This window comes from Ahaetulla prasina, chromosome 1 (assembly GCF_028640845.1).
Source record: "Ahaetulla prasina isolate Xishuangbanna chromosome 1, ASM2864084v1, whole genome shotgun sequence".
NCBI classification, from domain to species: Eukaryota; Metazoa; Chordata; class Lepidosauria; order Squamata; family Colubridae; genus Ahaetulla; species Ahaetulla prasina.
In genome coordinates this window covers 77,626,497-77,649,614 of record NC_080539.1, presented here as the reverse complement: position 1 = coordinate 77,649,614, position 23,118 = coordinate 77,626,497, and the positions used below count along the sequence as shown (strand labels likewise).

Here is a 23,118-nt window from a genome sequence, read left to right as displayed (position 1 = left end):
ATTTTAAAAAGCAGAATATTATACCTTCCTGGATGAGAAATGGAGAAACATATTTTAAAGACAAAGGAGCTCCCTGCAACTTCCTGACTCCCCCCCACCTTTGTCAATGGGCCATTAAAAGCCTCAGCTAAGCTCACTCATTCTCCCCACCTTTGTCAATGGGCAATTAAGGCTTCAACCAAGCTCACTCAATCCCCCCATGATTTGCAACACAATACAACTGAAACTCACCACATGGCAAGGCTCAAGCAAGCTTGAGAGACAGCCAGCAAGGCTAGCTAAGACCCCCACCCCCTGGGAGTCTGACAACCAATCAGGATACTCTTCCTGTGCCCCAGAAAGGTCAAAGCTCAGAAAAAGAACTGAACCCAGATGGATATTTCTTCCAACAGACCCAAAGGTGCTTTTTTCAAGAAGCGACTGGAATTTCTTGTTTTTCTTTGAAGACGCTTCTCATCCAAGAAGCTTCTTACCCAAAAAGCAAGAAGAAGATGAGAAGCAAAACGTCTTCAAGAAAAAAACCAGAAAGTCCAGTTGCCTCTTGAAAAAAGCACTTTTGGGACAACCATGACCTGGGTGACTGAGAATCTCCATAGATTCCTTGTTTTGAGTTAAACTATGTTTTTTTCCTTTCACAACCAATCTTTTCAAGATCATCTTCCATACTCTGTATATGTATTTATACAAAATGTTGAGCACAAAAACGGGTATTATAAACTATACTGGCTGGCTCTTGTGCAATGCTATGTCGAAGAATCAATATCATAAGCTTAAATCATGCATATGACCCAGTCATTAATACTCTGGTCAGTTTCTCTTTATATAGAATTATCCATGGTGCCATTGTTGTGGGGGGGTCTTAGCTCTGCCTTCATTTAGTATGATTATCCAGTCCAACCTACTGTTGGAAGAAATATCCATCTGGGTTCAGTTCCAAGTGGGGACAAAGACACTGGAAACATGGAGGCTGCTTGGAAAGATGGTTTAATGGTGGTCAGGATCACATGGCTTGAGTTCCTCAACAGAAAAGGGCTGAGATCCTGTGTGCTCCCTGGTTTTATGCTTTTTCTGAGTTTGAACTTTCTGGGGCACAGGAAGAGTACCCTGATTGGCTGTCAGACTCCCAGGGGGTGGGGGTCTTAGCTAGCCTTGCTGGCTGATGTAATCTTCCCAGGTGCCATGTGGTGAGTTTCAGTTGCTAGATGGGTTCTATTATGATGCAGATGATGATTGACAAAGATGGGGGGAAATGAATGAGCTTAGCTGAGGCTTTAATGGCCCATTGGCAAAGGTGGGGGGGAGTCAGGAAGTTGCTTTGTCTTTAAAACATGTTTCTCCATTTCTCATCCAGGGAAATATATTCTGCCTTTTAAATATTTTCTAAAATATTTCATTCTTCTAGGAGGGGGGTGGGTGCTAAATTCCTACACTACATTTTAAAATTTTTACCTTTATTTGCTAAGCCTGTTCAGCATCCTTGGACCTAATCAGAACTATTACAATGCAGTCTATGCTATCTGTTTCTGAAGATTACTATGGTATAGCAATTTCAGCTATTGTAATGCAGAATTTTGCAGATTTACTACTTAGCAAGCTTTTTTATGTATGTACCTTATCTCTTTGATACACCGAAACTAGTTTTCTATCCTTATATTTAAAATTTTGTGATTTAGATTTGGATTAAATATTTTGTTTTACATTTCACCCTCCCCAATGAGTCATAGGACCCAGAGATATCTATTTCCCTGCTCTAATTTTATCATATGGGAAAATAAGTTTGGCCCAGAAGTCATCGGCTAATGATGTAGAACTCGCTTTCTATGCAATTAATTCAGCTTCACTTTTTAAGCCCCTCGTAAGCAAGTAAAAACATGTCTGTTTCAGTTTGTTTTTTTATAATTGTCTAGTTTTTGTCCCATGCTATTTTGATTTTTCCCATCTGGTTTTCTTTATATACATGACTTTAGATGTTAAAATTTCACAAATGCATTCTTTGAGACAGCAAAAATCATGAAGCACAGCAATAAAATATTTATAACTACATCAATTCAATAGGCTACAAATAAGTGAAATCATATTTATAACTACAATACATCAATTCAATAGGCTACAAATAAGTGAAGGCAGAAGAAAAAAAATCAATAATGTTCTAATAACAAACCTAAATCGTTTTCTTTTTTTAAAAAAATAGTACCTAATTGTAAACACTCTGGTTTCAATATGCAGCTTGGGGATGGAAGAAATTTACAGGAATTCCTTTTTAAGCACTGTTCTAAACAAAACAGGGTTCCCTCTCCTGGCTTTGTCTGGGTCAACAGTAACAGTAGTTTAATTAAACCAGGGCAACTTTTCTTTCCTCTAAGAGATGTGCCCAAGGCAATGCATAACTCTTCCTCCTCCAGTTTTTTCCACCTTAACAACCTCATGAAGTAGGCTGAGAGACCTGTATTGTATTTGATTTAGGGTTTCCAACTAATGGATGCATCACAGGTCGTCCCTGATAGTTCATTTAGTGATGGTTGAAAGTTGCAGCACTGAAAAAAGTGACTTATGGCCACTTTTCACACTATGACCATTGCAGCATCCTCATGCTCACATGATCAAAATTCAGACGCTCTGGAACTGACTCACATTTATGATCATTGTAGTGTCCCAGGATCATGTGATCGCCTTTTGTGACCTTCTGACAAGCAAAATCAATGGGGAAGCCAGATTCACTGAACAATCATGTTACTAACTTAACAACTGCAGCGATTCACTTAGCAAATGCATCAAGAAAGGTAGTAAAATGGGCAAAACTCACTTAATAAATATCTTACTTAGCAACAGAAATGTTGGGCTCAGTTGAGGTCATAAATTGAGGACTACCTATAATTAGATATAAAATGTTAATAAGAAAATGTGGGAAAACATGCATGCACAGCTATAGCCAGTGAGTGGTATAAGGGGAGACACTGGGTGGCTGTTATGAGATCATGAAGTTGTACCGATTCACATCCATGCCTATCTACCTTCTCACTGAATCTAGGGCATGTTGGCCATCCGTTCTTGATGATTAAGATGATTAAGATGGCACAGTAGTTAGAATGCAGTACTGCAGGATACTTCTGCTGACAGCCGGCTGACTGCAATTTGGCAGTTCGAATCTGACCAGGCTGAAGGTTGACTCAGTCTTCCATCCTTCCGAGGTGGGTAAAATGAGGACCCAGATTGTTGGGGACAATATGCTGACTCTGTAAACCCCTTAGAGAGGGCTTTAAAAGCACCATGAAGCGGTATATAAGTCTAAGTGCTATTGCTATTGCCAGGTTTTCGAGCAATAAGGATGAATCCCTGGTCAATTTGATGTGAAAAAGCAAGTGAATTTGGACTGCATCATGGTAACCTGGTTTGACAAGGACACGGCCTTTTTCATATTTTATTTCCTATACTCCTGTCCAGATGCAGCTATGGTTTGTATGCTGCAACGAGGGTCTGGTGACGATTTTGCCTGAATGTCTGTAATAGAGGTGATCACCTTACAGATGACTTGAGTGAAAAATTGGAGCTGCTGTTGGTGTACTGTCCATGTTATTGCCTGGCAAGCTTGTCCAGGCTCTTAGCTTTCATAATTGGATTGATGATTGACCTTCATGTTTTCAGTGCTGGGACTCCATGCCCTGGGGATACAATCTGGACGGATTTGGGATTTCATGAGTTCATGCCAGGGAACCTAAGGAATGATGTATGTAAACAATCATAGACTAGAACTGGTTGTTTATCTTGCAGGAGTTTCTTAGTCAGACATTTTTTTTAATCCAAGTCAAGCTTACTTCTGGGGGGGTGGGATGGGGTGGACACTGGTTGAATGGTAAATGGCCAGCCACTTACCCCGACTGTGGTAGAAAATGAAGTGATTAACCTTGGCTAGATATGTAAATTTGAGACTTGATAAGGTAATTGTGGTGATGAAAGTATTAAGCATACATACAATTCCATGATTTCTGCATCTGCAGATCCTTGTACACACTTGTTCACAATTATCTATACCTTTCAGAAGGAAGGAGCAGCAGATATCTTGCAAGGTTTTAAGGTTCTTTGCAGAATCTTTTCTTGCTCATATTTGGTATGAATTAGATAGTTCTTGAGAAGACAATTGAGATGTCTTCTGAGTTTATATGCAATTCTTTTAAGCATTAGGAGCCTGAGAAGGTAGATAAGGATGTTTAAAAATACGAATCCCACCACGTTATTTAATACCTATATGAAACCAGAGGAGATACAGTAATCCATTGGTTTGGGGTGAGCTATCAATACTGTGGTAAAGCTAAGTGTAAAGGTTTCCCTTAACCAGTCATGTCCGATTATAGGCGGTGATGCTCATCTCCGTTTCTTAGCCAAGGGAGCCAGTGTTATCCAAAGACATTTCCGTGGTCATGATGACCAGCATAACTATATTCCAAGGCAGGGGTCACCAACCTTTCAGACCTCAGGGACCATTAAATTCATAATTTTAAATCCCGTGGACCACTAATATGATCTGCCTAATGACTGGCTGGGTGGGCATGGCAAGGTGGTCATGTGAATGGGTGGGCGTGGCCAACTCTATGTCACTCACGTCGAGGTGCGCCTTGCCAGCCTCTATTCACTATTTCTCCCCTGCCCGCCGGGGCTCTTTAGGGCCCCAACGGGAAACAGTTGCTGGAGCTAAGCAGACACCATGAGAAAGAGTTGCCAAAACAGCTGGCTCAGTTCAAATTGGATCTGACCGAGGAGGCTCAGCAGAAGCACCTCACTGAGGACTACAAGCATAGGCTTTCCAAACAGAGGGAAGACCAGCAGGAGTGCAAGGCCAGGTACCGGCACCTGGAGGCTCATCAGGCTAAGATGGTCAGCCAGTTCTAGGCCAGAATGCCCACTGGAACGAGGCCCTCTGGCTCTTTGCCACCAGCAGCTCTTCCCCCCAGCCTTCACCCAAAGCCCTACACCAGAAGGCTGAAGCAGACCCCAAGTTGGAATTTCTGCTCCCTCCGACTCATGCAAGAAGACCCCAAAGGGGGAGACTTTCTGCAGCAACACAAACATTCACTGTATGTATCTGTCTCAGAGGCTGTGTTTTCAGGAGCCCTGATTTAATGTAATATAAAAAATGCAAATAATTTTTCTGGGGACCACCAAAAATTTCTCACAGACCACCAGTGGTCCATGGACCACCAGTTGGTTACCACTGTTCCAAGGTGCATGGAATGCTGTTGCCTTCACACCAAAGTAGTACCTATTTATCTACTCACATTTGCATGCTTTGATTGCTAGGTGGATAGGACCTGGGGCAACTAACAAATCACCCCTTCACGCAACGCTCAGATCTCAAACCTGAGCTGTCAAACTTTCCAGCTGAAAAGCTCAGTGTCTTTAGCAACTGAACCATTGCGTCCCATATTGTTGTGTTAATAACTTCACCCTTCTTACCCAGCATTTAGATTGCAATGTATTTGACATGGGATTGCTTTTGAAGAAACTGAAAACTAGTCAATCCCAAATAAAATGGACCGACTGCTAATGGGCTTAAGTGTAACATGTAAGTTTAGACATTTGGTTGCATTGGTTACCAATGAACTTCCTGGTTCGAGTCAAACTCCTGGTATTGGGCTTAGTTAATGTGGCTCCTATGTATCTCAAATACCATCTTTTGTTCAGATTTGATTTTTATCCTGTTGTTTTTCGATAAACTTGGCAGTGTACATACTTAACGCTTTAGCCCATCCTATGCATTTACGCAAAGAGGGAATGTTATCTTTTTTTTTATTAGTACGGTAGCTATCCAGAGCTTTATAAAAAGGGAAACAGAGATTGGAGAAACAGAAATAAAGATATATTTACATGCAGAATATTTTATCAGTGTTATTACAGAACAATGTCCTCCATTCTCCCAAATCATCAAAAATTGAAAAGGGGCAATACTGTGAAGCTCCATTATAATGAAATGTTTTACCTATCCATTAGCTATTTGATATTTAAAATGTATTTAATTACAATGGTTTTAACATGGTTAAATCACTAAAAGAGCAAGGGTTTTAATGGGGTGTGTGCCTTTTTTTATAGGGACACAAGAGCAACATTTGTATGGTTTGTCATTAGTTGTGCTATTTCCTTCACACATTAGTCATCTTATTCTCATACTTTTTTTAGCCTTCATTATTCATATTTTGAAAACTTAATTATGACTGAAGTGTCCCATAAAGTTTCTACAAGACCAATGAATCAATTACCAATATATATTCATAGAAATAAGATGTTGTTGTTGTTGTTAACTGCAGAAAAAATAATTGCTACCAACCTGCCTTCCATTGAGGACCTGTATACTGCACGAATCAAGAAGAGGGCCGTGAAAATATTTGCAGATCCCTCGCATCCTGGACATAAACTGTTTCAACTCCTACCCTCAAAACAACGCTATAGAGCACTGCACACCAGAACAACTAGACACAAGAACAGTTTTTTCCCGAAGGCCATCACTCTGCTAAACAAATAATTCCCTCAACACTGTCAGACTATTTACTGAATCTGCACTACTATTAATCGTTTCATAGTTCCCATCACCAATCTCTTTCCACTTATGACTGTATGACTATAACTTGTTGCTGGCAATCCTTATGATTTATATTGATATATTGACCATCAATTGTGTTGTAAATGTTGTACCTTGATGAACGTATCTTTTCTTTTATGTACACTGAGAGCATATGCACCAAGACAAATTCCTTGTGTGTCCAATCACACTTGGCCAATAAAAAATCTATTCTATAATGAAATATGTAATATGAGTAGTTGAATATGAATATATATGTATCCTTCCCTATTTCTGCAAAGCATGCCACACCATACTACACTAGAGCAATCATACTTTTACTTTTTTAGTAGAAAAGTAATATATCCTGATAAATATCTTATTATACTTTTCTTTGCATGTTTCATTAGAATTAACCTCCGAGTTCCATTGCATTTATGCTCAATAAACTATAGGAAGGACTATACTTTTGGAATTACTTATTCTCAGCTGTGAATTTTCCAAGGGTATCTGAACTAGATGAGGTCAAATAACAAAATATGTTGTGATGTAAACTCTAGCTTTTTCGTATTTATATCCTGGTGAAGAATCATGACACCTTAATACACATTTCATAATTTATATAAGGTATTTTATTAAATAATTCAATTAATGGTCTGTACATGAGAATTTTTGGTTTTGCAGGATTTATGTATCAGACAATGATTCATGTTTTTAGTACAGAACATAGCAATCAATTGTCAATGTCCGGATGAATTTAATTCCTGTCTTCAAACTGTGCTTTATTTTTTAACAGATACGCCGCTAAAAATTCAATAGGGTTTATAGGCCTGAAAAGAAAAAAGATAAACAATAGCTATAAAATAAAGTTATTTTGACTTCAATTAACTTATGAAGTTAATATGAAAATTAAAGCATAATTCAAATCCATAATTGTAAACTGTAAATACTGAATATTAAATATTAAAGAACATTTATTTAAAAAGAACATATTTTGAATGTTGTTCCAGATTGCCAAGCATTTTATTATGCAACCAGCTACTAAAGTATATGGAATAATTCATGATTAAGTTACAGGCCCTGCTGATTTATTAATTTAAGTCAGAATTTCAATTTTAATATATAACTTGTGGTTTGTTCTCACTTGATCATAAGAGTCAAAGCATGTCAATGCAGCCATCTTATCAAATCACAAATTCCTTGAGATTCCCAGGCCTAGCACATGGCTACATGGTTTTAACATCAGTTTTCTCAACTGTTTGATCAAGAATATCGTTGATGTCTTTAATTTGTATTTAATATTTAAATATTTTATTAAATATTAATATTCTGTGATATCTAAAGTCAAAAAGAGAAATCTTTTTCAGCTGAGGACTATGTGCTAGCAGGAGATACAATCATTCTATTTCTGAAATATATTACTTTCTGATATGGTCCTCCTCGGGTCTTTATATATATGCATATACTAATCCCTTTAGTTTCAACCTCCATTCTTTCTACTCTTCAATTCAATGCTTTTTCCACATATTTGATATCGCAGGTCATATTTTAGCAGGTCATCTTGAAATAAGAACTAGATGGAAGGACCTCCAGGAAAGAAATGGTCAACTGACAATTGAGATGGAAGGAAGAGCTGATGAGTCAACTAGCTCTTTGAAATTGTTCTCTGGACAAGGAGAGGATTTAAGATTACCCACAAGTGCTCAAAACAGTTACTCTCCATGAGATGACTTCAAAATAGTGTTCTCTACTAGATTTAAAGGTCTGGGAAAGGAGGGAATAACCATCTTGTTCAAACCATAATTAATGCCTTTACTTTCTTTTAAAAATCACTTTGGAAGTAGCTTGTTAACTTTCAGCTATTAGGAACCTTTGAATTGACAGGTTCTATAGCACTGGGTGAATTTTCTTCCAACGCTTAGTAAAAGATCCAGAAATTAATTTTAAGAGTGTCTGCCTCTATAAATTGACTTTGTTTAAAAGGCATTATGGAAGAGGAACAAGTATTACCTAACAAGATTGAGACTGATCTGAAAGCAGATTTAAAAATGACAGCTGCAAGAATATGATAAAAGATGCTACACTGGGCATACAGAAGAAACAAATGAGGGCTTTAATAATTAAAAGAAATATACAAACAAGAAATCAAGAGAGTGATTTGGATAATTTTATATATAACTCACCTCTCCTTTGCAAGGACTGCAAGGCCTTGTAATAAGATAGGGACAACTGTCTGATCCAGATATGCACGTGTAGGTAATGACTGAAGGTCCACTTTCTGCTTCGATGTTTTTTCTGCACTTGTTTTCTCATTTTCCACTATCCGCTTAAAATTATAAACATATGTTTCATGAAGATTTCTATCCCATCGCTAATTGAAATTCAAATTTCTTAATTAAATGACACAGTTTCAAGCCATTCCTTTTGTGGTACTTAGAATGAGTAGAATCAAAAATGTGTAAGATTATTCTCTAGCATTTCTGAGGTTTTAAGGAACAAATTTAGTGCCCTAAAATTTGGAGGTACATAAAGCTCCCATGATCATCCAATTAAGACTTCTGAAGCTGCACCCTTGAGGTCTTCAAGTTGCATGCCCTGGTCTAGAATATTTCCAAAGATCTATGTATTTTATTGTAGTGTACACAAGCAAAATAACATTCTTCTGAACAAAACTCCAAACAACAAAGCTGAAAATACTCATGGCTTTATTCAATAGATTTATAGGGCTGACTGAAGTCTTGTACCAAAGTATATATATGAATATGCAAATATATTCGAGAGACTTGGGTGGCCAGTCCAGAATTCCATGGCTGTATGAATTGTTAGAACCCCTTGAACTGTAACATCTGAAACTCACTACTGCAATTTTCTGGCATCAAGCAAAACTTAAAATATGCTTAGAATAATTTCAAAAATATCATAAATTGCCCCCATAAGTACTCCCAAGCGATGGTGGTGGTGATGGGGAAATTATCAGATTTCCATCTCTAACAGTATACTAAGCATCTCTCTACCTAATCTGCATCATCACAAAGCAACCAACCAAAGCTTTTTGCAAGGAAATTATAAAATCTACTTTCATTAAGTTTTTTTAAAACAACCCTAATAGACACCTCTTTAATTTTCAGTACAGTATCATAGTCTCAGAACCAATATTCAATCAAATGTTCTAATACATAACATACATGAGGCTCCATTCAACAATCCGTTCAGTACCTTATCTGAAATTACACACCCAGAGCAGTGTATTAACTTCAGTTAGAAATCAAATCTCAATTACCTCTACATTTTCCGTAAGGCCATATTCTGCATGTGGATTTTCTGGAACCTGTAAAACAATAAACAACCATAAAATAACACCAAAGGAATATTTGCCCCCCCCCCTTTTTTTTTTGAAAAACAAGAATGTTAAAAAATTATTATTATAGTTGCCGGTTTAAGACATACCTGTGGCTGTCCTTCAATAATCTGTTCGGTATCCATGATGTACAGAAGTTAAAATAGTCTGTGAGAACTTTAAAAAAAAAAGAGAATTGAATATACAAGTTAATACACTGAGGCATACAAGGCTAACATCCTCAACCTCCAAAAGATATTTTGAGACCGGGGCCTCAAAGATATTTTGCTACTCTCCCAGATTCCAAGTACTTTTTATATTAAGCCAAGAAAACAAATGCGATTATTTAAAGTGATTTCACGGCTTCGATGGGGTTATCAAAATTACCTGGGGGGCCATAGCCTGAGGAGGAACTAACCCCCGAATTAGAAAGCCCTCGGATGAGATATATATTTATTAATTCAAAAGGAAGCCCGGTTTATTTCAAGTAAGCGGAGATTGGAGGGCAGCTTTTACTCGGCGCCCTAACAAAAAAGCTTTTTTCTTCTTCTTTGCAGTTAGAAATCAAGCATGGAGGAATTAAGTGGTTCCGGCATATACCCTGCCCTAAGGCTCCGAAGTGCCTATATTCCTTTTACGGTACTTACTTACCCTTGGTCAACTAAAATCGGTTCGAAGATACAACCGGCAAGAAACGGCCCGTCGCGGAGCAACAAGGAAAACAACCGTCGTTACAAGTCGTAAAAAGATATTGGTTGTCGTACAATGTTGTGCCATGGACCAGGAGGGATGTCGCACTTCACGGGCCACCGAGATTTTTTTTTTTCCTTGCTTATTTGTGCGCCTGCGTAATAATGAAATGTCTCCTCCCCCCGAGCGCTGCGCCGAGAGGGTGGAGACCGTTGGAAAAAAAACCCCTCTTCTGTTGGTTTGAGCCGTATAAAATGCGGGGCTGTGCATCTTGGAAATTAAAATGGTGCTTAATCACAGAATCGATCAGGGTTAAAGAATCCTTATTTTCAGACGTTTGCTATAAATTTGACAATTTACAGAAAAGAAGCTATCACCTAAAGACCTCGCCACGAAGCAGGATTTTGTTCTGGATTAAGTACGGATTCGGGTTTTTTTTTTTTTGCGCAATAGGCTTCTTTTAACTTGCAAACATTCCATGTTTTCCCTGCTTAGGGGAAAATGTAGGGCTATCGGAACCGGACTGCTGAAGTCCAGTCGATTTGATGTTTCCTGTATATTTCCTGTCTTCTAATGATATTCTGGATTGTTGCATACCAGCTCTCCACATTCAGACTGTGAAGATTCCTTATGTAGATTCTGATGTTTATAGAGGCAATTTGTGTCTTATAAACAGTTTGATCCTAAATGAATTCTAAAATGCAAAAGTACTGTAAAGTAACACCTTCTACTATCTTCGTAAAATTATTTAGCACACTGCACTATTCAATGAGGTGCCAACTAGAAGGACACACTATCAAACATTTTAACTCATCAGCTTTTTTACCCTGGCTACAGGGCAAGAATGCTGCTTCTTGCCTTCAAAAGTTAATTCATAGCTGGAGAAGAGTATTTCTGGTAAGGAGAGCAGAAAGCAACTTTTCATCTTCTTTGGGTGGGTGGAGCAGGATTGATCATTGCATGAAATCCCTTGGAAGAAAGGGGTACAATTTTCTACTCACTCTGATTTATTGCACACTTCAGAATACAGGTGAAACTTGAAAAATTAGAATATTATGCAAAAATTCATTTATTTCAGTAATGCAACTTAAAAGGTGAAACTAATATATGAGATAGACTCATTACATGCAAAGCGAGATAGTTCAAGCCTTGATTTGTCATAATTTTGATGATTATGGCTGACAGCTCATGAAAATCCCAAATTCACAATCTCAGAAAATTAGATTACATGAAATCAATAAAACAAGGATTGTACATAGAACAATTTTGGACCTCTGAAAAGTATAAGCATGCATATGTACTCAGTACTTGGTTTGGGCCCCTTTTGCATAAATTACTGCCTCAATGCGGCGCGGCATGGATGCTATCAGCCTGTGGCACTGCTGAGGTGTTATGGAAGACCAGGATGCTTCAACAGCGGCCTTCAGCTATTCTGCATTGTTCGGTCTCATGTCTCATCTTTCTCTTGGGAATGCCCCATAGATTCTCTATGGGGTTCAGGTCAGGCGAGTTTGCTGGCTGGCCAATCAAGCACAGTAATCCCATGGGCATTGAACAGGTTTTGGTACTTTTGGCAGTGTGGGCAGGTGCCAAGTCCTGCTGGAAAATGAAGTCAGCATCCCCATAAAGCTCGTCTGCGGAAGGAAGCAAGAAGTGCTCCAAAATTTCCTGGTAGATGGCTGAGTTGACCCTGGACTTAATGAAGCACAGTGGACCAACACCAGTAGATGACATGGCTCCTCAAATCAACACAGACTGTGGAAACTTCACACTGGACTTCAAGCATCTTGCAGTGTGTGCCTCTCCATTCTTCCTCCAGACTCTGGGTCCTTGGTTTCAAAATGAGATGCAAAAGTTGCTCTCATTAGAAAAGAGGACTTTGGATCACTGAGCAACAGACCAGTTCTTCTTGACTTTAGCCCAGGTAAGACGCTTCTGACGTTGTTTGTTGTTCAGGAGCGGCTTACAAGAGGAATACGACATTTGAAGCCCATGTCCAGGATCCGTCTGTGTGTGGTGGCTCTTGATGCACTGACTCCAGCCTCAGTCCACTCCTTGTGAAAGTCCCCAACACTTTTGGAATGGCCTTTTCCTGACAATCCTCTCCAGGCTGCAGTCATCCCTGCTGCTTATGCACTTTTTTCTTCCACACTTTTCATTAATTTTCTTCCACGTAACTTTCCATTAATGTGCTTTGATACAGCACTTCGGGAACATCCAACGTCTTGCAATTACCTTTTGAGGCTTTCCCTCCTTATGGAGGGTGTGGATGGTTTTCTGCACAACTGTCAGGTCAGCAGTCTTTCCCATGATTGTGATTCCTACTGAACCAGACTGAGAGACCATTTAAAGGCTCAGGAACCCTTTGCAGGTGTTATGGCTTAATTAGCTGATTAGGATGGGACACTTTGAGCCTAGAATATTGAACCTTTTCACAATATTCTAATTTTCTGAGATTGTGAATTTGGAGTTTTCATGAGCTGTAAGCCATAATCATCAAAATTATGACAAATCAAGGCTTGAACTATCTCGCATTGCATGTATTCTAATTTTTCGAGTTTCACCTGTATATCGGAGTGCATTTATGTGTCACAAGAATTGATAAACACTTTTTATAATCAAGCCACCAAGACCATATCACTTTATGCTTCTTCGAATGAGATTAATTACAACATATGTTCAGGGACATAATCTCAAAAGTTGGAAGGAATGAGGATTTATTGTAGTTCTTAGATGCAGCCTCCTATGAATTGCAGGAAATCCTAAGAAGCCTCCTACCATCACTAGGACCACTTTGGCCTTTACTTTCCACCTCCTTCGGGTCCCGGTACTTCTCCATGCACCTTATTCCTGATATTGCTGTTATTTGGCACGGCTACATCAATCGCCACTGCAGAATGTATAGAGTAGCTTCAGAGAAAGTTCAGATACATACTGACAGAGTGTAAGATACCGGCAGGAACAGCATAAACTGAACAGCATAAACAAGTTTTTTTGTTTATGGGTATGGATAACCATTCGTCTGAAATGGTGTAGGGTTTCCTGCCTGGGCAGGGGGTTGGACTAGAAGACCTCCAAGGTCCCTTCCAACTCTGTTGTTGTTGTTGTTGTTGTTGTTGTTGTTGTTGTTGTTGTTATTATTATTATTATTATTATTGTAGCTGGCACTGTATTGGGGAATGTCTGCACAATGTATGGACTAGACCCTCCCAAGTCCAGATGGGAGTTTCCACAGAAGGTCATGGATAATAACAGGGCTAAAATCCTTTGGGACTTCCAGATCCAGATGGACAGGCAGATATCGGCCAATCTATCAAATACTGTAGTAATAGACAAGAACCAGAAGTGATGGTAAAAAACGTAGCAGTGCCAACTGCTATACAGTAGCTGTTTCTATAGTACTTGGAAGTAGCATAGCAAGTAACTGATAACTATACAAAATTGGAGATTTGAATTATCTGTTCTAAACAGACTGAACACTTATTTTTATCTCCACGCCCTACCTAGAATTTTAGGCTTCAGTATTAACCTTTTAATGGGAGAGAGATTAGCATTTTAACATGGCATTCAATCAAAATGTTTAGCTAAAGCCATTTAATTTTTTTAATCTGCAAAAATAGCTTATAAACTAGCTTATTCATAAACTTAATGAGAGAGCATATTCCTTTAACACACTTGCAAGTTTTAAGGAAAATATAAACCTAGCTGGGAAAGGAAATAACGCAACCTATAAAGTTGCCATTTGTGGAATATTATTGAGAATGTTTTCTATTGTTCTATTCTCACATGTAATCAATGTACTTTTATTGTTTGATCGCTTGCTTTCATATGCATTGCATATACTTAATGTATGATTGGTTTCTGTACCCTATGAAAATTATTTTGTTGTTGTTGTTAGTTGCGAAGTTGTATCCGACCCATCGCGATCCCATGGACAATGTTCCTCCAGGCCTTCCTGTCCTCTACCATCCTCTGGAGTCCATTTAAGCTCATGCCTACTGCTTCAGTGACTCCATCCAGCCACCTCGTTCTGTGTCGTCCCATTCTTCTTTTGCCCTCAATCTTTCCCAGCATTAGGCTCTTCTCCACTGAGTCCTTCCTTCTCATTAGGTGGCCAAAGTATTTGAGTTTCATCTTCAGGATCTGGCCTTCTAAAGAGCAGTCAGGGTTGATCTCCTCTAGCACTGACCGATTTGTTCGCCTTGCAGTCCAAGGGACTTGCAGAGTCTTCTCCAGCACCAGAGTTCAAAGGCCTCAATTCTTTGGCGCTCAGCCTTTCTTATGGTCCAGCTTTCAAAGCCATACATTGCAACTGGGAAAATTATAGCCTTGACTATACACACTTTTGTTGCGAGGGTGATGTCTCTGCTTTTTAGTATTCTGTCTAGATTTGCCATAGCTTTCCTCCCCAGGAGCAAGCGTCTTTTAATTTCTTGGCTGCAGTTCCCATCTTCGGTGATCTTGGAGCCCAGGAAAATAAAATCTGTTACTACCTCCATTTCTTCTACATCTATTTGCCAGGAATTGAGAGGGTCAGATGCCATGATCTTAGTTTTCTTAATGTTGAGTTTCAAGCCAACTTTTGCACTCTCCTTCTTCACCCTCATCAAGAGGCTCTTTAGTTCCTCTTCACTTTCTGCCATTAGAGTAAAAATTATTTTAACCCCCCCTTAAATAAATACTTTACTTTCAAAAGCCATTTTACAAAGTTAGTAAATTCCAAGCAAACTCAGGGCCTGACTTTCTAGGCCACATCTGGAATACTCCATGTGTTAACATAAAAGTGAAAGCAAAGAAAGGCAAAGTAGCCTAAAATTAAGGATAAGGCTAAATAGGAGTTATACTTACATTTACAAATGCTCTTTTTAAAAACAAGGATACATTGACCGAACCATAATGGCATAGCTCACACAATAACACTAAAACCCCAATTCTTCATCTTTCAATATTAAGCCCAAACCAACCGCATTACTATTTAATGGGATGTGCAAATTAGGCCATGGAGGTCGCTGCAACGCATATTATACGCCTTAGTTTCCAGCAAGCGAGAGGCAGCCCTTGTTGATTTTGAAAACATAAAAGGGGCTTATAAAGCAGCCACATTTCTAGGATCATCTGACAAGGCACCACGAGGAAAAACATTCTGACTCCCATTAGGCAAACGTTCCTTAACCACATTACCCAGACTGCATCGCTCTCACACAAAGGGCGAACTTCCTAGCGTGGAACGGAACCCAAACTTCCGATATTCCTGTGAAAAGAAGCATTGCGCTCCGGCGTCGATCGCCCTATAACTAACAATAGACCTTCGAAAGGAGCTTACGGAGTGTCTTATTCAGAAAGGCTCGCTACGTAGACTTTCCTCGTCCGCGCGTGTGAGAGATAGCGGGGTTGAGCAAAAAAGGGGCGTAGCCTCCGCTATGGCAGGCCCTCGCAGGTGGTTGTTGTCAGTCCCTGGCAGCGGGTTATGGCTACGGTGGTGATGAATGAATTCTCCGGGAGGGAGAGGGAAGAAAAAGGGCTTAAGCGGCTCCAGCTCCCCGACTCGGGCCGCCGGAGCCTCCCCTACATCCGCGGCCGGCCCGGCTCCCGCCCCACACCGCCAACAGGCGGCGGTGGCTTCTCCTCACAAGCGGAATCTCTACTATTTCTCGTATCCGCTTTTCGCCGTCTTCGCCCTGCTTCGTTTCCTCGCCTTCCAGCTCGGGCTGCTCTTCGCCTGGGTGTGCGAGCGCCTCTCCCGCGGCGGGGCGTTGATGGCCGCCGCCAAGGGCACCAGCCGGGCAGGCGATGCGCCCGAGTCGGTACGAACCTGTCACAAGCGCGCCTTCGAATGCATCTCCACGGCTCTGCGCATCGACGAAGACGAGGCGGGTAAGCTAAGTCTGGGGGTGAAGGGAAGCAGGCAGGGCCGGCGGACGAGCTAGCTTGCACAGGGGTGGGGTGGGGGGAGACCTCGGGAAGGCTGCGAGGTTCGCCGGCTGTTGTGGGAAGCTTTCCTTCTTCGGCTTACTTTGGTCTCGAAGCAGGCTCGCTTTTCTGCTTCGTCACAGCCTCCGTTTCCCCCTCAGGCTCGTGGCGAAGCGACAGCCGGCATTGCTGCTATATTAGGGCCGAACACCTGCTCGTCGCCTAACATGGCTGTGCCTCAAGAGCTGCTTCGCTTGTGTGAGCGACTTAAGAAAGCGAGGCGAGAAAGGGGGCTGAAGGGGCTGAGGTGGAGCTCGCCTCGGGATTTTGAGGGCCAGCAGCGATGAACGTCGCTTTAACGACGTTAACAGCCTTTATGGTGGGGGGGGCGGGCGGGGAGTAGAGATGCTCTTATATACAGGTGTATATAACGGGAAGGGACGATCTGCGAGGGTTGAAACGGCCAGGCCGAGAAGACCCACGTTACAATCACAGCAGCAGTAAAAGGGTTCCTCTGCATGAAAGATGTTGATAGGAAGGGCTTGTGGGTGGAGCCCATGTGAGGGGAGGCTTTGTTGTGAGTCTGAAAGAGACTTTGTGCTACAGTATTGGGTTAAGTCTCTTTGTTCTCTAGGTTCAGGTTGCATCTTATGCATGCATTCCCCCCCCTGGTCTCTTCTGTAGTGACTCTACAGCTTTTACATGTTTACGGTGATATATTATTTTTCTGGCTAACAGGGTTTGTTTTTTTTGGGGGGGGGTTTGAGGGTAGGACTCCCTTTCAGTTGATTTTTGAACTCCTGGCAACTGCCTGGATAAATTTCGGCAGTTTTCTTGGCAGTTTTGGAAGTGATTTGCCATTTTTCCTTCCTTATCTAGCGCTGACAAGAAACTGGCCCAAGATCACCCAGCTAGTTTCATACCTAAAGTGGGACTACAACTCCCTAGTTATAGCCTTAATCACTACGCCAAACTGGCTCTATGGCTATTATGGAAGAGAAAAATAATTCCCGTAGAACGATGAGTTCTGGAGACAAATGATCCAAAATGGCATTTTCCTTATATGGTTGGGTTACTGTACAGCAGTAATTTAAGCAGGAGTATGTTAATATTAGGAGGAGTGTGGATGGTACAAGTTGTGTCTTGTCAGTTGCATACTGTCAATAATTAATAGCAGCTTGCTGACAGTCAAGTTTTGATGCCGAGTTAAACCCATTGATAGAAGTGCTTAAATATCTATACTTTGCAGATGTGTAGGTTTTGTGAGATATGTTGCTAGAAATCTTTCCTATTGTAATAGATGAAACTACCTTGATGTGTTAATTTTGATCAGTCACTATCTTGATTAGATCTATTCATTTTTGCCTTCTGTAAAATATATTCAAGATAGTTCATAACACACAAAATGGAAGGAATAATGATTAAATAACACTTGTAGCATTGTATTGTTGTGCCTACCTCTTGGAAGGTGAGACTTTCCAAGTTATATTTGTTGGAAAATATATACAGCTACCTTTCACTGAATCAGACCATTAGTTAATTATTGTCCAATATAATATATTTGAAAGCCAAGAATTCTTCAAACAAAAATCTGCCACATCATTGTTACCTAAGATTTAAAAACTGAAAATCCCAGATATTTAACCTGCATACATACAGGTGCTAATAAATGTAGAAATGCTCTATTAATGGCAGTAATTCAGTTTTACTTAATTTTTGAGTTTATATCTGTTTAAAAAATTAAAACTTGCTTTTAGAAGTTGATGAAAATTTCTACTCTGTTGTCCTGTTTTTATTCCACAACAATAGTATATATGCAGCAGAAGATTTACTTCAGTTATTTTTACACAGTACCATAGGATGAAATATTTTGATTAAATGTTAAGAGCAGTGATGATTTCCTACTCTCTCCTTGGCTGTGGTTGCATGACATACAGGCATACATATTTTAACCGTGTTCATATTTAACCACTATGGTTATGGTAAATTGAGTAAACCATGGTTAACTATGGGTTAGTGGGATATAATCACAAGCATTCTTGGATCTCTATTTGTATATGGGGAAACTGTGGTCCACTCTTGCAATGATGCTTGATTTTTTTATTAAGCATGTGTCTCCCTCATAAATGCTAGTTATAAAGAGATTAAAGGCAATTACAGACATAAGTGTAAATTTGGTGTTAGGATACATCTAACCCATCAGAAACCCAAATTTGGTTTCTCTTATTCTAGTAGCTGTGAAGTTGCCCTTTAATTCTTGAACTAAAGTCAAGAAAAAGAAAATACTTCTGAGAGCTCTACACATATTCCTCATATTATTATTATTATTATTATTATTATTATTATTTATTGGATTTATAAACCGCCCTTCTCCCGAAGGACTCAGGGCGGTGTACAGCCAGGATAAAAAAGAACAATATACAGTTAAAATACAATTAAAAAACTTATTATACAGTATGGCCGAAATAATTAAGAATTAAGAATCTAAAAACCCCAATTAAAACCAGAAAAAAATTTAAAATTTAAAATTAAACAATTTAAGAAAGCCCCGCACGAACAAACAAATATGTTTTCAGTTCGCGGCGAAAAGTCCGAAGGTCAGGAATTTGACGTAAACCAGGGGGGAGTTCGTTCCAAAGAGTGGGGGCCCCCACAGAGAAGGATCTTCCTCTGGGGGCCGCCAGCCGACATTGTCTGGCGGACGGCACCCTGAGAAGGCCCTCTCTGTGCGAGCGTACGGGTCGGTGGGAGGCATGAGGTAACAGAAGGCGGTCCTGTAAGTACCCGTAGTATATGTTTTAGAACAAGGTGCTATAGAGTGATTTCTGAATGCTAGCAATGAAAAAATCACTCAAGTTTTATTTAATATAATATTTTTTGTAATATACAAGCTAACAGAATTAAGAAAAACATGTAAACTTTAGGATAGCAAAAAGTAATATATAAATTAAGATTAAAAATACTGCCTAATGCATATACATCTCACTATTGAAATGGCTGTTCATCCATATTCACCTATATTCAGTGACAAAATCCAATGAGAACAATCTGTCATCTGATTCACAAATCAAATTGAATATTTTGAAAAGTTGTATGAAATGTCTTCATTTATTGCAGTCATGTGTGAAAAAAGTTCTGGATTGTTGCTTTCATTCACATATTAAAAGCTTTCATAACATACATAAATTATATGGTACTGCCTGTCTCCAATATTTTATGCCTACCTGGTATATTCAGGCAGAGAGGGTACATAGTCTAGTTCCCTCAATTACATGTCATCTTGAGGAAACATGCCTTTTGTGTCACAAGCCATGTTCTCTGGAATAGTATCCAAGTAGAGAGGTATACTATATAGTGTCAATTCTCTTGATTAGCAGTCACCAACCACTAGTGGTTCATGAGAAAACGTTGGTGGTCCGCAGAAAAATTATTTGCATTTTTATATTGCACTAAATACTATTTATCTTTTTTAAGAAATCGTATTAGTGGTCCATGGGATTTAAAGTTATGAATTTAGTGGTTCCTGAGGTCCGAAAGGTTGATGACCCCTGTTCTTTATGACCATTAAGACTGCCTATGTTCTCAGAGTGGTGCTAGAGTGCTTGTAAAGACACTGGTGTGTTTTTGTTACAATTGATCTGTTTGGGTTGTTACATTTTTAACAGTATTAATTGTATTTTTCATATGTTGTATACCACCCAGAGCTGCAATATATTTATTATGATTGATAGTAATACTAATGAAATAAAATTGCCTCTGAGGTCAGAGAGAAAATATACAAAAATTGTTTTGATGAAGACTTTATAACTATAGAAAGAAAACTTAAGAAATTGTGATCTGTGTTCCAAATAAATTATCTTGCTTCATAACTTGTTAGTAATCCGTTCAATGATAACAGAATTGTATTTGCACTGTATACTAACCATAGATTAGCTTAGTTTTTTTTTTTTGCAAAATATTACTTTGATTATTGTACAACAATGCTTGTGGCTTGCAGCTGTAATTTCTGAGTATCCTTTTATAGAACAATTGGGGTCAAGTTGAGACGTTTCCTCTTCCCCCCTCCCCCCACTGATTAACCAATACTGGCAAATAGGGAAAAAAGATTCAGGAAGTATCTACTTTATAGATTCAATTCCACCTATACCTTGTTTTTCTGGAAGATTTAGAGTACAGTACTCTGAACTGCTATTATAGCCTAGCATGTCTTACATACCAGGTGAGAGTATTTTGAATTAATGTAAAAGTGGTGTCTTGGCTTAATTTGTGAGAAGGAGAAATATTAAAAAAGTTCTTCCTTCATAAAAAATAGGAGGGGTTTGTTTATTTATTAGATTAATATTCACCTATGTATCTACATATCTTGACGAATGTATCTTTTCTTTTATGTACACTGAGATAAATTTTATGCACCAAGACAAATTCCTTGTGTGTCCAATCACGCTTGGCCAATAAAGAATTGAATTCTATTCTATTCTATTCTATTCTATTTCTTCAATAGTTTAAAATACTATCTAATGGCATATTTTCCCACATAAAAATATCCTTTAAGGTAAACTCAACTCATGATGTTTTTAGTAACTTCATGGGCTTAACAGTTTGAATAAATGACAGCTAGTATCACTAACACTGTAGGCACCAGATGTAATTGGAACCAAAGTAAAAAACAAATCTGTGCATCAATAAATGTTTTGCCCTAGATGTTTTGTCTTAAACGTTTCTTCTTTGCTGGACTCAAATGACTTTATTTTTAAGTTTATACTTTATTTGTTAGAATATTTTAACATTCTCTAAGTCTTGAAATATTTTTAGAAGTCAGGCATTACTTATTTCTTAAGTTAGAACAGTGATTCCCAAAGTGTGAGCCGCGGCCCCCCAGGGAGCCGCGCTATCGTCATGGGGGCGCCGCGGAATATCTGCGCCCGCTGGGTCTGGCGCTGATGCGCCATTTCTGGGGCGTCTGGTGCGCATGCGCAGTTGCAGGTCGGATTTCCGGGGGAGCCGCGGGCGAAAAAGATTGGGAACCTCTGAGTTAGAATATAAGATGACTGCCTAAGCTTAGAACTAGTTTAGGACCAAACTTAGCCATTTAAATGCTTTAAAGACATACATAAATTAATTTTGCATCTAGTATCTAGGCCTAGATTTGTGATTGAATTAACTCAGGCTGACTTATATAAATTTAGCCATGTAAGTCCTGAAATATTAAAACTACTTAGGATAAGGATCAATAGCTTTTCACTTTAATTTCTATACCTTCTTACTTGTGCTTGATTTAACCATTCATGGTTTATTATTCACATGCATTTTATATTATGATAGCATGAATTAAAATAACAATTAAAAAACTTATTGCTTAAAATATGTAATAATTTATTTCAGTTACTTATATATTGTCACAGGGTAATCTTCCTAAGTGGTTTACAATTTATAAGCATAATAACGATAAAGTATTTATCTTTATAAAAAACAAGCATAAAATCACTTCTAAAGGTCAGTTGATGGTAATGAGAATAAAGAAGGGAATCCAATTCAAGATATTTATGTGATAGATGCCATCATTATCTGTTTCTTCCTGTCTCTTGAGAGATACTTCCTAAAAGAGAGTTGGTAGAAAATTGAATAGAAGTCCAACTGAGTAGACTTTCATGATGACAATGATGTAGTGCTGACTTTGTCAGCTGTATAATTTTTAGCTAGTGTTTTATTTAGATTACATTGCCTTTCACTGATTCTTATGTAATTCTAGTCTGATGTAGACATTATGCTACTATTATTTACTTATTTTAAAAAATAATAAGTTTAATATATTTCAGTTAAATTCCATGCCTATAGTAAGGTTTGGTACAGAACAATTTGCCCTAGACATAATTGTGTACTAAAATGTTATGAATTTTTAAACCCTTCATTTCTCCAAACATTTTGTTCTTCCTTTTAACATATTCAATGTTCTCTAGTGGGTCTTGCACAATTAATACCAAATCATAAGTAAATCCACACAGTTTGTAATTATGCACTTTAATTTGTAGTCCTTTTGCTCTGTTATGTTGTTTAATATTTCTATTTAACAGTTCCAACACTAGAATAAATAATAAAAGTGTTAAAGGACACCCTTGTCTTATTCCTTTCTGGATTTCTCATGGTTTTGTCAAATCTCCATTCACCATTATTCAAGCTTTCTGGAGTGTATAGATGTACTTCAGACCCATGCCTATAGTGAGGTCAGACAATTACGCTAGATGTAATTGTCTACTAAACTGCTGTGAATTGAACAGATCTTGTTTATAAAATTAGCATTTACCTTTTATTGGCAAACTGCAGGAGGATCAAATTTAAAGTTATTGTTTTTTCTGCATATCTTTGTTTTAATAAGAGAAAGTTACGTTACGTTTGTCTAAGACTACTTGGAATAGTGTTTATATTTTCTTTCAAATTTTGGTTATTGTGGTGCAGATACTTATGCTTTGTATAGTGTCTGATGTTCTTTCACAATAAAATAATAGAACTCACTTTTTTCAGCAGGACAAAAGGAACAAGCTGTTGAATGGTATAGAAAGGGAATCGAAGAACTCGAGAAAGGAATAGCTATATTAGTTATTGGTCAAGGTAAGTTCATTTTAGTGTTATATGAAGA

At 38.7% G+C, this 23,118-nt stretch overlaps 2 protein-coding genes across 11 annotated transcripts in view; one reads left to right on the top strand and one right to left on the bottom strand.

Moving 5' to 3' along the window:
* Nucleotides 1-7,152: 7,152 nt before the first annotated feature.
* Nucleotides 7,153-16,724, bottom strand: DPY30 (dpy-30 histone methyltransferase complex regulatory subunit). 6 transcript variants are annotated; one of them, XM_058164928.1, is made up of 5 exons: nucleotides 16,588-16,724; nucleotides 9,995-10,061; nucleotides 9,828-9,875; nucleotides 8,731-8,873; nucleotides 7,153-7,377 (listed from the first exon to the last, which is right to left on the bottom strand). In XM_058164928.1, exons 2-5 carry the CDS (start codon nucleotides 10,028-10,030, stop codon nucleotides 7,305-7,307), a joined length of 300 nt encoding a protein of 99 aa, XP_058020911.1. In that variant the 5' UTR covers nucleotides 10,031-10,061; nucleotides 16,588-16,724; the 3' UTR covers nucleotides 7,153-7,304. The 6 variants fall into 6 exon arrangements, with proteins under 6 accessions (XP_058020911.1, XP_058020901.1, XP_058020919.1 ...); XM_058164918.1 differs by lacking the exon at nucleotides 16,588-16,724 and adding an exon at nucleotides 16,387-16,502; XM_058164936.1 differs by lacking the exon at nucleotides 16,588-16,724 and adding an exon at nucleotides 15,898-16,037.
* The window catches only part of SPAST (spastin), a 56,286-nt gene continuing 49,085 nt past the window's right edge, over nucleotides 15,918-23,118 (top strand). For 3 of the 5 annotated variants that reach the window (XM_058164852.1, XM_058164840.1, XM_058164834.1), the window contains exons 1-2: nucleotides 15,918-16,448; nucleotides 23,004-23,090. In XM_058164852.1, coding sequence (XP_058020835.1) covers nucleotides 16,061-16,448; nucleotides 23,004-23,090 — 475 coding nt within the window. In that variant the 5' untranslated portion in view covers nucleotides 15,918-16,060. The remainder of the gene's footprint in view (nucleotides 16,449-23,003; nucleotides 23,091-23,118) is intronic. The other 2 variants (XM_058164861.1, XM_058164846.1) reach the window with 1 other exon arrangement.